Source organism: Lygodium microphyllum, chromosome 3 (assembly GCF_053477565.2).
Source record: "Lygodium microphyllum isolate KBCC chromosome 3, Lygodium_microphyllum_v1.1.10, whole genome shotgun sequence".
In the NCBI taxonomy this organism is placed as follows: Eukaryota; Viridiplantae; Streptophyta; class Polypodiopsida; order Schizaeales; family Lygodiaceae; genus Lygodium; species Lygodium microphyllum.
In genome coordinates, this window is record NC_141137.1 from 17,490,547 (window position 1) to 17,507,858 (window position 17,312).

The window sequence follows — 17,312 nt, forward strand, 5'->3', positions numbered from 1 at the left end:
CTTTCTATGCAGAATACATAAAAGAACAGAGAAATACTTCATGAAGCAAATACCTAATCTCACACCCAGAAATCATAGGAACTCAGAACTAACCATATGAAAGCATAGATACACTACGTTCAGCACCACTAATCAAAAAACGGAGAATAAATCACACAAGACATGCTACAAATGAGATCAAGATTCCAGCCACGATGGCGCCAACTGCTAGATCCTCTTCATTATTGGGTAGAAACATCATACATCAGGCGTGATCATCATCAGTGAGGATCAGAGAGACAAGAAGAACACACAAAATGCCTCATCAGGTCACGTTTTTCAACTGCCCCCAAAACTGCAACTTCATGAGGCAATAAACTTCATAAGACATATAAAGGCTGCTTCACATAGAAAATAGTAATAACTAAGGTAATGCACCATTCTAAGGGTAAATGTAGTGTCAAGCCAACGGCTAACACCTGGCATAGCCCGGTGGATGACTGGCATAGCCATGACTCGAACCCTTGAATGATCGATGAAGTCAAAATGCCTTATCCAAAACCTGACATATCTAGTGAAAAAGATTATGCCTTACCCACAGCCTTTCACTGTGAAGTAAGCCATAGAGAGTAACCATAAGTAGAGCCTCTCTAGTAGGATACTTATAGCCCTCTGCTACAGTTGCATAAGCCCCTCAAAAGACAGTCAAAACAAAACATAAAGGCATAATCCTAGAGGCATACATATCAAGTATGATGTAAGTATGATGAACAAAAAGAAAATCAGATCTAACAGTTCTACACCAAAAGAACTTATGAACTATGAGGCTCATGAGCATCATTGCAATCCGTAACAGATTGCTCGTGGACATGATGCTCCTGCAATCCAAAAGATGCAATATCATGAATTGTATCCACCATATGATCTTGAATCTTAATCTGTTGATTTATATCCTGCAAAACATTATTAATATCAGCTTTGACCATATCTACTGCATCCACAAACAGATTTTCAAAACCTTGAATTTGCTTAACATTCTGCAACCCAGACACTACATCCATCATCCTATGATAGTCAGCCTGCATACCATCCAACTTTTCCTTTAACATATCTTTCTCATGAATCAATTTCTCCATGTTTTCAAACACAAATGTCTGCTACAAAACTGCATATGGCCGAGAAATAACTTGAGACATTCTAGCAGCTATGCTAACCCACTGATCATGCATAAAGGAAGTCAATGTAGTTTTCATTGATGTCAAATCTTGCTGCATAAAAACAGAGCCATCAAGATCAACCTCCATATCTCTCAAAATTTGCTTTTCCACTTTAAGAAGAGGTTGTAAACGGGCATCCAATAATACCCTTTCAGCCTTCAACTTAGCATTTTCTTTAGCCAACAAATCCAATTCACCACCAAACTTATCCTGCATATTAGCTGTCCATTCCTTAAATGCAACAGAAGACAATTTACATTTAAGCAACATATCGGCATACTCATCAATTTGCCTTTTCAAAGCATCCACCTCATTCTCATGTAATTCCTTCATTTTTCCCATTTCAACTTGCATAACATCCCTTTTAGTTTTCATGGACTCTAACTACTCCTGTAAAGATTGCACCACACTTAACTTAACGGCACCATTAGCATGCATATCCTTCATGAACCGATGTAACCCTGCAACCAAAGAGCAAGCTTCACCAAGACTTTGAGGAACATATCCATCATGAACCACTTCCCTGTCATAAGACAAATCCATATGCTGTTGCATAGCATCACTGTGCTTTGGTATAGGCATAGTCTCCATCTTCAACCTAGAGAATCTAACCTTCTTCTTAACCCCTGTAATAAGCACATCTTCATGAGCATTGTCATTCTTGACATCATCATTTAACCACGCTGATATATCTAAAGGCACAGTGCATCCCAAAGTACTAGCATGTGAAGCTTCAGGAGATGAAAAAGTCATAAACAAAGGATCCACAAACTCCTTTGACTTAACATTCTCAAGATCATTCAATGCATGATCATGAGACAAATCTTTATCATAACAATCAACCATTATTCCATCCACTAATTTTTGCCTTTTAAATGCAGTAACCTTGTCCATAATCGGAGATTCCCAAAGTGACGGATGCAATGTTGGACATACAACCTGCAAATGAGCATATAAACCAGCCAACATAGGTCCAAGTCTACTTTTCTACTACTGCTTACGAATTGTTGGCACATGAACTTCCTGCATCAATTTGTCATGTAAAGTTCCTGACCAATTTGGAATCCCAACATTTTCTGCATACCATAAAATACCAAAAGTGTCCTTTGTTATTACATCAGCCTTTATGAACAATAAAAACCGCTGCATGAACCATTTGATGAAAAACCTTCTCTTTGCATCTGCATGCCTTAACACATACTGATTTCTAACACTTGTAGGAAGCCTTCATAGGGATCAGTGTACCTTAACTATAACTTCCCTGGGTGCTTCCCAAGCCGTGAATTATACACCATAACAAGAGAGAAAACATGTGCTAGTAAAGTAGGAGTAAGCTCCAATCTTCCACCAACTTTGCCACTTTCTGGAATCATAAGTAACTGCTGTTGAGCATGTATATTATTTCCCCAAGCCTCCCATGGTAGCTCTGCATGATCAAGCAACCCAATTTGCATTAACCAGCCCCTATTATTGGGTTCTTTGGTATCCATGAGTATAGAGCAATCAAGCATAGGAGTAGGCAACTCACCATCATCTTCATTCGACATAACTGAAGGCGTTTTTGGCGTGGAGTTCTTGACTTCGATGGCGTTGTATCAGGTGGACTATCACTAGAGTCATCATCTTGGTCCTGGACTGCTCTCGGCTGCTGTCGTGCCCTCTTCACAAGGAGCTTTGAATTCTTCTTTTGTCTTGTCTTTACCATGGCTGCAATAGCGACGACCTGCTGTGGATTAGGAATGAAAAGAGATGAAGAAAATGATGAAGCTTGATGGCGTGAAGTCGCAGAGAAACGCTGCTGAATTGGCGCAGGCGACAGCACATGAGTCTTCTTAGCCATAGTTTGCCCTTTTTCCACTTGCCTTACTTGGCCATGAGTTAAACTCCTTGAAAAAAGAGACATGGTAACATATTGATTGCCACTTGTACTCCCTTCCCTCCAAGTTGAACATGAAAGTCTTATTGCTTCAACCCCACCTCATGCAACTGAAACTTTATAAGTTCACACAATGAAAATACCAACAGAACAAGAGTTGAAGACAATTGATCTTCTAAACCATCACATAAACATCCCAAGTTGAAAGGTAGATATCTTATCAAAGCACAATTTTCCTTGGCCACGATACCACTTTGCCCAATCATGATTGCAGGACAAAGAAATTTAAAAAGATAATCCTCATAAAGTAAATTCCAAGAGCTAACTTTGAATATCATCTATTGCCACCACTTCATGTAGTACCATCGAACCTTGAAAATGAGATAGAACAATTGCCAAATAGATTGCACTTCATAGAGCACTACTAAAGTTTGCCTCACTTCTTCATGTTCACCACAAGTGATATACAAGATGACATTATCAGCTAATAGCTCACCATAAAAGAGTAGTTGTTTTTGCCAAAAACCAAGCCAAGGCACCCTAAAAACGATAATGAGAGTCATAGAATCATAAAGTGCTCCATGAGGTAAAATGCCACAGATTACTCCATGAGGTAACAGTGCTGGAATTTGAACCAAATTTAGTGCAACTAGTTCTTGTTCAACTCCATAGAGTACCTTATCATAATCCGGTTGAACTAACCTTCTTAATCTAAATCCATTCACTGCAGGCTTAATAATTTCACCCTGTAAAGTAGTCAACACAAAAGTGCCTTGACCAACTTGACCCTGTAAGAATACCCTGGGTAGAAAAAACCCTTGTAAACCATTGTAGTAACTAGGATAAGGTGATGGGGCACCTTTAGGGCTCAACAATAACTTTTAGATTGGTATATACATGTTATTTTATTTGTAAAAACTCTGTCCAACACCTGTAGATATCCTGAAAATAGGAGATGCCCTGCACCTCTTCCAATGGTTCTTCAATCACTCATGGAACCCTGAAAATCCCCTTCTTTGATTATCTTCTTTTTAATATGCCTATTAACCCATGCATGTCTTCTTGACTGCACCACCCCTTGAAGGTAGTGAGCTATAATCCAATCTTCCTCTAACTGGAACAAGTTCAGGAGCCTATCATGAAGTGATTCTTCCGGACACAACCTATAAGCAACCGCTGTCCTCAAACTAGACACCAAGAATTCCATGGGGACAACTGCCTCAAGTCCATAAACCAACTTAAAAGGAGTTAAGCATGTTGACACCTTATATGCAGTATGAAAGGACCATAACACCGAATCTAACTTTGTATCCCAATCCTTATGGTTATCAGCCACAATTTTCTTAAGAATTCAGAGTAAAATCTTATTTGAACTTTTAGCTTGTCCATTTGCCTGAGGGTGATAAGGTGTAGACTTCTTATGAAGGATCATATGCTTAGCAGTAAGCTCTTTGATTACTTCATTCAGAAAATGCTTACCCCGATCACTTACCAACTCTATGGGGCATCCAAAACGGGTCATAATATTAGAGTACAAAAACTGAGCTACACTTGCTGCTTTATTATCCCGTAATGCTTTGGCTTCAACCCACTTAGTACAATAATCGGTATAGACCGGAATATACTGATTCTTACTTTTACGAGCAGCTGGCTTGATGGGGCACACAAAATCAATACTCCAGTTTTGAAATGGTTCCAAAGGTAGAACTGGATGATCTTGCATTTGATCTCGAGATTGAGGTTGACCCTCCTTCATACAAGTAATGCATTCTTTAGCATATTGATGAGCATCTTTGAGTACAGTTGGCCACCACAATCCCACCACAATGCCAATCTTCTACGGTGGTCTCTAGACAAATCTGTAGGCATTACTCCATGAAGCAAAAACTGTAACATTTGATCATAGAAGGAATTGAATTGACTTACTTGAACATTGAATAATTCTCCATCAGGCAACTGATCATTCACCCCCAATACAGAGTCCACTGACTCAATTCTACTCAGAAAATTAGCCTGCATGCTCTTTACCTGGTGTATGTATTATTTTGTAATCAAACTCTTGCAATAATAACATCCACCTTGCCAACCTTCCTGCAAGCTGCGGCTTGTTAATAAGATACAACAAAGCCTGATGATCCACATGAAAAATAACTTGGTTTCCCAACAAGTAATGTCTAAATTTTTGCAATGCAAAGATCATCCCCAAAGCTTCCGGTTCAGTAACAGTATAATTCTTCTCAGCTGTTGTAAGCCATCTACTTGCATAATAGACATGTCTGAACCAATCAACAACCCTTTCTTGCATCAAGACTGCACCTACTGCAATATCAGATGCATCGACAAATACATGAAATGGAATATCCCATTGTGGTGGTTGCAAATTTGGTGTTACAACCAGTATCTTTTTCAATATAGCAAGAGCTTTATCCTGGTCATGTCTCCACACAAACTAAACCCCTTTCTTGGTTAACAATGTTAGTGGAGCACAAATATGAGCTAGATACCTCAAATACCTGCTATGCCATTTGACATGCCCCACAAAGCACATCACTTCTTGAACTGTTGTAGGTACTACAACCTTCTGAACTACTTGAATCTTCCTTGAATCAATCGCCATACCCTCTTCTAAGATAATATGCCCCAACAAAACTCCTCTTTTAGCAGCAAAAACAGATTTGAAAGGGTTAAGGGACATGCCAATTTGACGGCATCTTTCAAAACAAAGTCTAAGATGCTGCAAATTATCCACTTTCTTACCAAATACACAAAAATCATCTATGAAGACCCTCATAAAAGATGTAAGATAAGGATCAAAGGTTTTATGAGCTGCACCCTGAAATTCTGGAGGTCCATTCTTCAAACCAAAATTCATGACAGTACTCACAAAGACACCCCATTCGATTACAAAAGCTGTCTTATCCATATCTTCCGGATGCATACGAATCTGATTATAGCCAGAGAAACCATCCAAAAAACTATAAATCTCATGGCCTGCCACATCATCCAATAAAGAATCTATGAATGGAAGAGGGAATGGGTCAGTAATAGTTGTTGCATTCAACTTTCTATAATCTACACAAACTCGTATTTTGCCATTCTTTTTAGGCGCACCACCACAATTGGTGACGACCAAGTCACTTCATTAACAGGGCGGATAAAACCCACTCGAAGAAGTTTGTCAATCTCTTCCTTCACCTATTTAGTATAATTAGGATTCATATGATACCGTTTCTGCATGACCGGCTTTGCATCTGCCTTTAAATTAATTCTATGTTGACACACCTTTGGATCAAAGCCCTTCATATCCGTATATTCCCAAGAAAAAATATCCTGAAAGTCCTTACACAACTTAATTAATTGCTGTTTGAAATCTTCCTCAATGAAAATACTCACCTTTATCGGCTTAGAGCCTATTTCAGCTTCCAAATACACTTCTTGGACATCATCCTCAAAGACTCTAGCTGACTTATGCATAGTATGCTCATATTTCAGCTCTGCATCTATAATAGCTTGCTGACTCGCTTTGTCTAAATCCTCCTCTACATCCAAAGAAGGTTTCTTTTGGTATTTAAGTGTTCCCAAATCAGTATTTTTACTTCCCTCAGAAGTAACATTACTTTCCACCCTCAAATTACTATTCTGCTGCATGAAATCTGGTACCACTCTGCTCCATGAAGTCACTGTCCTGCTTCATGGGGCAAACAGTTTGCTGCATCAAATTATTCTGCTAATGCATGGGGCAACTGTTCTGTTCTGAAGATAAAACCACTTCTGATGATAATACCGCTGGAAATACCCTATATTGAGCCAAAATTTTCTGAACATCCACTTCAAAAACTGGCACAACTGTGGGGTTAGCTTGTATAAAAAGTTCCTCCTCATCATCCTCAATCTCAAGTGCAACATTAATTGTTTGAGCAACTAACGGACGGTACTTAGGTTCCAAAATTACTCGATTACTTGTGGATAACTTGACCTCCTTACTTCCATGAGGAATAGTCACTGTATCTGAGCCCCAATCCTGCTTCAACTTGGCTAGTCTAATCCATGGTCTTCCTAACAACATATTATATGAATCTCCTAAACCTTCCATACGAAGAACAACGAAACTAACCTTGAACTTCAGCCCGACTATCCGAATAAGTTGATTCTTTAATATTCCCAATGGCTGAATTCTTATTTGATCTGCCATTTTAACCTAAAATGGTGATGCCACAAGTCCTTGCAACTTATGTGCCAAATACATCTCTTCAGGCAAAATATTAACTCCAGAACCTCCATCTAGAAGAACGTCATCAAACTTGCTATCCAAATAGTCAACTTGAATAGTCGGAACTTTATAGTCTGCCACCTCCATCTGTGTGGGAATCACCACTTGACAATCTGAAGTTTGCTCTCGATCCATAGCATAATGCTTAAACACTTCATCCTGATTTGGCATAATCTTAGCTAAAAGCTTTTCTTTAAACCCTGGAATTAAATCAAGGATTTGTTCCAAAGTCAACTGTAATGAAGATTTGGCTAGTGCAGCAAACAACTCATGAAAACCATGCAATGCCTCACAAGGCTTCAAACTTTGTGAGTGTTTGCTGAACTGCATTCCTGACACAAACATATCCTTTTGATTTTCCTCATGAAGCAGCTAACTATCTTGAACTTCATAAGGCAATTCTGAAACTTTAAGCTGTTTTTTCTGCAACTTCATAACTTCATTTAAAGCCACTTCCCTAGCCTTTTCTTGATCTTCCCAATTAATCTTTTGCTTAGCTTTTGCTCTGGTAATGGGCAAAACTGTTGCCTTATCTGGACAATCTTCCACAACTATGCAATTTGAACAGTCACAACTCACCTGCGGCTCTAAACCATGCTTAGTAACATTTAACACACCCTTGCATAGTACTTCTTTCTATATAGCTTCACAAACTTGCTGGTTCTTTTGATGACTTACTGCCTCACTTTCCATGACTTCTGCAAGTAACTCTACTAGGACTACTACTGCGGGTGCCGATGGTTGTTGTCCACAGGGTATTCCTGCCGGTTGCATTTCTTGCTGCTCCCCGGTCTGCATTCCCCTTTTAGCCCTATGGCGTACCCATAACTCACAGTTAGGTCCAGACATGTGTCCATGCCTGCCACAGTAATAGCAAGGTCCTCGCTGCCTCTGTTGAATATTATTCCACTACCTTGGCTGGTCAGTAGCAGATTGCTTAGGTGGCTGACCCTTCCTACCAAAGCCTCTAAATCCTCTTTGCTGTGCTAACTCAGGTGCAATTTGGTTAACTGGTGCCACCGGAGATGCTGTTTGCTACCTTGCATTTCGTACAACTGGATTATACCAGCATTCTCTAGCCTCATGACCCACTTTCTGACAAATGGTACATGACTTTACACTTCTGGAAGTTGTCAATACTCCCATCTCCAACAGTTGTTTCTTAATTTTCTTTTCCATCCTTTTTTCCAAGGCCGTTTTTTCCTCTTTCTCTTTCCCCTTCTTACTATCCCTAGAAGAGGTTTTATCTTTCCTGGATTTCTTTTTGTATCTCCTCTGTCTACGCTTACTTCGATCATCATCAGAGTCACTTGATTCGGTTTCCGACTCAGAGCCTGATGAAGTATTTTCCTCCTCACTACTATCCTCTGAATCAGAACCATCAGAGACAGTCTGAAGAGTCATGTTTACTCTTCTTCTTGGATCTACTCTTACCAAGTCTCTTTTCCACCCGCTGCGCTGCTTCAACCAGCCGATCTATACTATTATTGTTTCCAATTTCTGCATTAGCAATTGCCACTGCAATTGCTTTGTCCAAACCCTTAACAAAATAAGAGTATTGTAACTCCATAAAAGGTCTATCTTCCTGATTGAACCTGTTTAATAGATTTTTAAATTTCTGTGCATAATCCTACACTAACATTGTCTTCTGCTTGATCTGCTTCAACCTTTTCAACAGATCAGTAGCTGTCTTATGCTTTCTAAACCTACTTAAGAAAGCGGTTTTAAGGTCAACATATGTGGTAAAGTATCCAGCATCATAAGTACTATACCAATCCATAGCCTTACCCTTGAAAGTTGCAGCAAACTGCTGTAATTTAACTTGATCCCCTAACATATTGTTGAAGCCACTGGCCACCCACCTTGTCTCAAACTGAGCGACATGACAATCCGGGTCTTCTTTCTTCCTCCATGAGAATTTAGATGCCCTAACCTTAGGGTTAAGTGGTGGATTAGGATTCATAATTTGGAACTTCTTCTTCTTCAATGGGGGTAAGGGATCAAAAGTTAAAGACTTTCTAGCAGTACCCACTGGTCTCCTTAACAGGACTGCACTTCCTAACACCAAATGTTGTAATCGCTGTGCTGCACGATCCGGAGGAGTTGAAAGATCTTGTAAGTTAAGCACTCCTTTTGCTTCATCAGGGGAACTTTAGGGAGATTCAGTAGTAGACGACGCATGGGAATGATACACCGTAACGGTACCAGCAGAGGTACCAACATCTTGGAACTCCTCTCCAAAAGATGGAAACTCCCCCTCATCCAGGGTGTCAATTCCTCCTGCTTCCCGGCTGTCATTCTGCAATAACTCCTCTGTTGTCCTGCCAATAACTCTCGTAATTCTCTGGATTTGCTTCGGGTTAGAATAACATTTGATCGGTATGGGTAATTCACTGACATATATGCAGAAATGCAAAGTTAAACCTGTAATCTGCATCATGCTGCTTGAAGCAATATACCACTGCCCCAAGAAGCAACTAGGTTTTCAGATATATATCCTCAAAGAAAAGTAATTCGACTATGGTTCAACATCCAGAAATAAAAACCACATAAAGAGAATGGAATTGTCATGATTCTGGTTCTGCTTCTTCATGCAGAAAACTTCTGCTTCACGCAGAAAACTGTTGCTTCATGCAGCAACTTCGAACATCTAGGCTTAACCTTCATCATTCTGAATAATGTTTTGACACAGAGGTTCCAAGAAGGCAATGGCAGGATCGCCAAAGTGTTGCTGCCCTTTCTATGCAGAATACATAAAAGAACAAAGAAATACTTCATGAAGCAAATACCTAATCTCACACCCAGAAATCATAGGAACTCAGAACTAACCATATGAAAGCATAGATACACTACGTTCAGCACCACTAATCAGAAAACAGAGAATAAATCACACAAGACATGCTACAAATGAGATCAAGATTCCAGCCGTGATGGTGCCAACTGCCAGATCCTCTTCATTATTGGGTAGAAACATCATACATCAAGCGTGATCATCATCAATGATCAGAGAGACAAGAAGAACACACAAAATCCCTCATCAGGTCACGTTTTTCAACTACCCCCAAAACTGTACTTCATGAGGCAGTAAACTTCATAAGACATATAAAGGCTGCTTCACATGGAAAATAGTAATAACTAAGGTAATGCACCATTCTAAGGGTAAATATAGTGTCAAGCCAATGGCTAACAATTATCATGCATGTCCATTGTGTGGGCCACAGTTAGACTCCCGAAGGTCATGAACCATGAAGAAGATGGTATATCAAGGACACGCCACTTTCTTGGCCGAGGATCATGAACTCAGGGAAGGTTTCCTTGGACGACCTCCAACACATATGAACGCCGCAAGCTGGTATGAGCTGAAAATGGTCCACGCGGAATCACATCCAAATGGAATGCGAGGGTTCTCAGTTTTCTACGAGTTGCCATATTGGACCCACTTATAGTTCAACCACTTGTTGGATCCCATGCATATTTTCTAGAATGTGGGTAGCTTGCTATGGGACCACATCACAGGAAAGAGAGACATATAGGGGCACGAATGGATTTGAAGGAGGTAGGTAAGATGGAGGCACTTTGGCCGCAGTTGAGTGCTGATGGGGTCGTGTGTAGCTTCCTCGTGCTCCTTGGGTTTTGTCCACTAAAGAAGAGCGCATTGTGAAGCAAGTAATCAAGTCTATCCGCACTCCGACGGGTATGATGCGTTCTCTCAAGTCCGCATTTTCTAAAGACGACCAATTGTTGGGGCTAAAATCCCATGATTGGCATAAGATATGTCAGGTTTGTGCTACGAATGGATTGTAATTAGCGTGAGCATTTTGCAATTTGGAAAGTGGCCATTATTCATAATGCTTTCTCATTTGTGGCAGTTTGTTCTACTGATCGCGATCGCATGATGCCTTACTCTAGAAATTCGCGGGGCCATTTACAAGTTGTCGACTTTGGTGCAATGGATCTCACAGAAAGAGATTAAGACGTCCTCTATTGAATCCGCGAGGCGGGGAGCAGTGGAGACGGTCTATCTCTTTGAGAAATACCTGCCCATTAGCATGCTCACGATACAAATCTACCTTCTTGTGCATCTTGTGGACGAAGTGGAGATTATTGGACCTATCCGTACGTGATGGATGTTCTTCCTGGAGCACCTCATGAAAACCCTGAAAGGCTTTGTGTGACAATGAGCTCGGCCAGAAGGTAGCATGGCCAAAGGTTGGTTGGTGTCAGAGGTGTTAGTGCATATTTTACAATGGATACCAACGGTGGAACCAAACAATGAAATGCTATGGACATTGAAGGACGATGATAGACTGACTGGAGATCTGGTGGTTGGAAATGGGGTAGAAAAAAGAATGGATGCCTCAATGGAAGAGAAGGTGAATCGCTTTTGTATGTTGCACAATGCCTCCATGGAGACGTGGCTCGCCAAGTACCAAATTGTAAGGCAAGATCGAGAGGAAGCGCGAGCTAAATTCTGATGTAGTACGTGTCATCGACAGATTCGATATCCCGAAGGCATGGAGGAGATGCCGCGGTTTATGTCAACGTGATCTCGCGAAGGGACAAAGGTCTCAATGGAGGAGTGGGAATTCTCGAGGGGATGCAGTCCAAAGGTGATGAGAGGTTTAAAATCTGTCGTATCTAAATTTTATATGCGACATCTAATTTGAGTGTTTCAATGTACAGTACAAAATATATAGTGCAGCGTGATCGCGCAGACGGCATTTTCGCATGGAGCGTATTGACAAAATGCACTCCACAATGGACTGTGGTGTCATGGCAAGGTTTGAGCAAGAGAGCCGGTGACGAGCAACAGATCCAAACACGGTTGTGGATGAGATGGAGTATTTTGGGAACTTGCAAAGTATTATTACGGTGGATTAGCGTAACTTCTCCATGATACTATTCGATGTGCAGTGGTTCAAAGTGGTACTTGGAGGAGCTACGACAACAGTTCGACGAGGTCCATCTGATTTCTCGAAATAGATTCCGAAAAAAAATGGACGGATTTGCGTGACACCTTTGTGTTGCCGGCCCATTGTGAATAGGTGCATGGAGTCATTTGCTTGCTAATTGTATTATGACATGGTTTATGTCACAATGGTTTGAACTCTCTTGTACATGTTTGTGAACAGGTAATCTTCTATCCAAACCCCCGACAACCTCAATGGTGGTATGTTATACCTTCAACTTCCCGAAGTGCGAGAGTATATGATCAAAGCGATGTTCCGAGCATAGATGAAGATAATATGCAAATAGAGGGGTCGATATTGCAAGGGGTGGAGGCCGTCGAAAGCTTGGAGCCAACATCGGCTAAAAATGATGGAAATACAGGAGTCCAAGAATTTTTTGAGAACGAGGCGGACTCATTCTTTTGCGGTGACATGTCTATCGACCTTCTAGTGTATGCGGAGTTGTGTCAGGAGATTAACATGGAACCATAGGATACTTCATACTTGGAGCATCCACTTACTCAATTCGTTGACCAATATCTTATAAAGATACATAAGATATACAATTTAAGAGAGATTTTTTTTAAATGATTTATATTACTGTGCTTTGTTTGATTTAAATTGAATATTCTAATATCATTTTTTATCTGTGTAGGTGACATTTTCAAGATGAGTCGAGGGATGAGTGATGAGGAGTTGCAGGACATCTTCGCATGCATGTCTCCAGACCAGCTCGCGAGATTCAGAGAGATGGCAGACCAGGAGTTGTCTCATTCTTTGTCAGGGCGCTCTGCTAGATCTGCTTCAGCACGATCGGATGCTTCGGCTTCGAGCAGACGATCTTGACGCTCACGACTTGGGCCAGAGGGAGGGAGTGTATCGGGATCAGGGGGATGCTACTGTGGAGACACGGATGTGGTGTCTCCGTCTCGTCGTTCAACTGGAGCTGCGTCACCTCCAGGATTTGTCACACCTGTGGGGACGTCTACTCTAGTTACTCCGGCTTTTGCGCAACCGTCAGCAGGTGGCACCCCTTTGGGTGCCACTCCGAGAGAGATTACCCCTATCGGTACACCGGATGTAGAGGGGTCTCCTAGATATACCCAGGAGCATGGACGCAGATGGGAGATGACCCATCTTAGGTAGATTCCTAGGGATTATGGATATCTGGTCGATAGTAGGTCAGGAGCCATCATCATGAATGATGAGGGAAGGAGGGTGATGGCTCACATGAGAGAGTTGTGCCAACAAGTTTTTCGGTGCAACGTCCTAGATCATTGGAAGAACATACCGGAGGGGAGCAATGACTACATAGTAACATCCTTGCACGAGGAGTTTCCGGTGCCAACCACGATAGATAGATTCTCTACGGGCTGGATGATGGATTGCATGCGTGCATCCATGTCACACAAACGATCTGATGCACGCAAGGCAATCAAGAGTGGGGCTGCAAAGCCCGAGTGGTTAGATGCAGATGACTGGCGCCGACTGAGGGGGAGGCTACAGATTCTCTAGGACATTGGAGTCAGCAGCGCGAGGCGGTGAGGGCACGACTCAAGGCCGGAGTGGTCCATCATCTTGGGAGTTGCGGCCACAAGACATATTTGGAGGACTTTGTAAGTTTTTCTTTCGTTTTGCTTGTTTGTTTTTTTAAAATATTCTTTGTACTAACAATCATGTTTCTAACAGTTAGCATTTTGTTTTCTTTGCAGCACTCCATTACAAATCGCGATCCGATAGGCCTTGAGACTCGATATGTAGAGAGGCACGGTCTCAATGCATTGATCGACCGATTGTATAGATGTGACGGCCCTGTAAGTCACTCATCTTTCTTATCCGTAGTTACCATGAGATATTTGAATGCATTATTGTATGGTGGATTGATGTGTTGTTTCTTTTTCTACAGAGTCCATTCGATGCTCCTTTGCGGCAGGACGAGCTTTCGAGGGACGAGGATTTGTAGCTCGCCCTTGGATCCTTGGAGCTCACACACCTTTATTTTTTAGTCGCCTGATCTATGTAGACATTTTCTATGTATTATTGATATCCTGTCATGATTGTACCAATCGCTTTTTATGCGATCATGTATTTATTTCATGTATCAGTTTTATGATTTCAGTATACATTCTTTTTGTTTGCAAGCGCTTTATATACAGTAGTGCAGAAACTATTTTGTATGGCTCTCATACACCACACAGTGCTATATGTGGCAGGGTAGCTTGCTGCCCTACCACAAAAAAAAAAATAAAATCCCTGTTATCGTCACTATTAGCATCGCAAATTTTACTGCTCATGTCGCTATTGCCGTCGCTATGCGCGTCGCAAAATGTCGCTATCAGCATCGCATTTGTGATGCTGATAGCAACACCAATAGCGATGCTAATAGCGACACTGATAGCGACGTTTCTATGGCGTCGTTAATAACGACGCTTTTTGCGACGACGGGGGCAAATTTTGTTGTTTGTATTTTCGTCGCTTTAAACGTCGGTATAAGGCCTATATCTTATAGTGCAAGTACCACGCTATGGGGATGTTTGTACTTAACCTTTTCTTGGCCTTTTAAGGTCATCATCATCCATGAATGGTAGGTCTAGTGTTGCTAGAACATACATCTAATATTGCCCTTCTTCTAGTCTTAGAATGTGTTTGTTGATGTTGTTAGTATTTAGTTTAAAGTCTTTGTGTCTTATTGGCAGTTTGGATACAACATAGAAATATACAACAGAGGTCTTCCAAGCTTCCATCTCAACTTGTACTATGTTTAGCCTATTTCCAAAGAGCAATAGTCTAGCATTTGGCATCCAAGATATTCTAAGTATGTCATAGTCTATGCCTTTCATATCGCTACTAGGGTAATTAAGAACCACACTCTTGCAAATTACACTAACCATAACTTAAAATATCCCATAAGCTTTATCTTTGATGCATAGACCACATTTAGGTTGACATGCACTTTTTATACAATTATATTTAACCATGCTTTAAGAAAATAACTATTGACTATGCTAATTCCACTTGCCATATTAATGACTAGTATTTGGTCCCTTGATAGAAGTTGATGCTTCCTAAAGCTCCTAACTTTCTACTAAACATTAGAATAGTCTTTGTCACCTTCTACCTAAGCTTTGAAAGTCCTCTACATGATTAGGTTTCCTTTAAGAAATACTTCTGAAACACAATACTAAGGTTATTAAGGCTAGTTCTGGAATGATACTTATCTTTACCTCCTTGAACCTATGTGCCTAGCTAGACTAGTCTGTAGCGACTTCTTTTTTCTAGTGGTTCTATGGGATCTTTGTGCAATGGATGGATGGCCATTGGATCCTCAAGAGACCCAATTCTCTCAAAACTAGATGGGTTTCTTGTGCTCAAGAGCCATGAGTACTACACATAATCTCCTCGGCTTTAAGTGTGGTGAACTAAGTTGTTTTGCTCTTGGTTGTGAAGAGCACCTTGTTGGGTTCTCTTTTCCTTGACATCTTCTTTTCATTCATATTGCCTTCAAGACATCTATCATTGATGGTCCTAGAAGACTTATTCCTATCTTCTTAATTTGTGCTTTTGTGATAGAAAACAAAACAAATTTAATGGGATTGACGGTACTATTGTTTTTTTTGTGTTAAACCCTGTTTGTAGTGGTATACTCAACATATCTATAAGTTTTCCTATTAACATTTTCAACTTCTTGTCATGTTAGAAACCCTAAGGATACATGGCTTGGTTGCTAATAACTCTAGTAAGTGATTATGCTCGCGAGGTTGTTCTATGCCTCACTTCTCCCCCTTTCTCTTCCTAGAAACATGATTGAGATAGCCTATAGTCTATGAGAAACATATTGCCCACTTGTCCTTGCCATAATATTCACAAGGATTAACGTGTGACTCTTCTTCTTTTAGTTTTTGGCACATAGTGGGCTAGAACATAACTTAAGGATGCATTATGTAAGGGCTCAATGGCATATGAATGCTAGAAGTAATAACTTCTAAACTCATTAGATCTTTGGTATGGTAGAGTGATATAATAGGACAAGGATGGCCCATAGTATTGAGGGATACCTCATTTGCCTTGTGTTGAGGCCTTGGCCACTATGATTTGCATCCACAACCATTCTTTAGCCACGACTGTGAGTATGAATCCCTATGAGTTTTTTCTTCACTTTCTCTTAGGGAATGTTACCAAACCAATCCTCACTTCAAGATGATCTCTGGCAATTAGTCTAGGTTGGACCTAGAAACTCAAAAACCTTTAGTAGTCTATACGCCCGAAAGCTAGCTATTTAGAGAAATTTGGTGGAAAAGTAGCCCATTAAAATTAGATTATTTCAAACAAGACAAAGTATGTGTGCTCAATGATGATTACCTTTGCAAAAATATTTTTATTAGTGTCTTGTCATGTTGAGAAAGGGATACCTTGGCATACACTAGACTTTCACCTTAGTTGATCAATATTTTTATTGCCACATATTGATCAACTTTTCCTAATGTGATTTGACCCTTAGGAAGGACCCAAGTTGCTAAATGAGGAGTGATGGAATACTTCTAGTAACTTATAGTGTTAGTCACATTATTGACCAATTGAAGGTGAAAATTAGAGTTTTCACATGAGTTGCTTTTCTTGGCAAGTTTTGGTAGGCAATCACTTCAAACAATGCTTCTTATGCAATTTAAAGGACTATGCTATACGTAAAACAATATCTCTTACCAAGTTGCAAGACACTTGGGTTGCTAAAGATTGAACTCACGATGAAACTTTATCAACTCATGATAGAATGACACTATCAAGTTTTTTAGGCTCTCCAATTACTCAACGATATGCGGGATGACCCCTAAGATGAAACTATATTATCCAACGGAATGGTCAATTGTTATTTCCACTTGAAATATGTTAATGTATGATGATCCTTGAGATGAACCTAGGTTGTCCAATGGAATAGTTGAATGTTTTCATCTTGACTTTAGTTTTTGGATAAATTTAGCAATAAGACGAAGGCTAAATGCGACTAGGATCAAGGTTCACGCTCT

The 17,312-nt window shown here is 40.5% G+C and overlaps 1 protein-coding gene across 1 annotated transcript; it reads right to left on the reverse strand.

The window, feature by feature from the left end:
• Window positions 1-4,423: 4,423 nt before the first annotated feature.
• LOC148038100 (uncharacterized) lies at window positions 4,424-6,720 on the reverse strand. Its single transcript, XM_087675179.1, has 6 exons — window positions 6,355-6,720; window positions 6,211-6,267; window positions 5,586-6,016; window positions 5,225-5,327; window positions 4,999-5,100; window positions 4,424-4,822 (listed from the first exon to the last, which is right to left on the reverse strand). The coding sequence occupies exons 1-6, from the start codon at window positions 6,718-6,720 to the stop codon at window positions 4,424-4,426; spliced, it is 1,458 nt and encodes a 485-aa protein (XP_087531305.1).
• Window positions 6,721-17,312: the final 10,592 nt, after the last annotated feature.

Bases quoted from the DNA above. Each gene is read 5' to 3' on its own strand.
- LOC148038100 (XM_087675179.1), bottom strand. From the start codon at position 6,720: ATGCAGCAGAATAGTAATTTGAGGGTGGAAAGTAATGTTACTTCTGAG. The intron at 6,268-6,354 runs GTGTGTCAACAT...TATACTAAATAG, and splicing joins TGAAGGGCTTTGATCCAAAG to GTGAAGGAAGAGATTGACAA. The intron at 5,328-5,585 runs GTATTTGAGGTA...TTATGCAAGTAG, and splicing joins CATGTCAAATGGCATAGCAG to ATGGCTTACAACAGCTGAGA.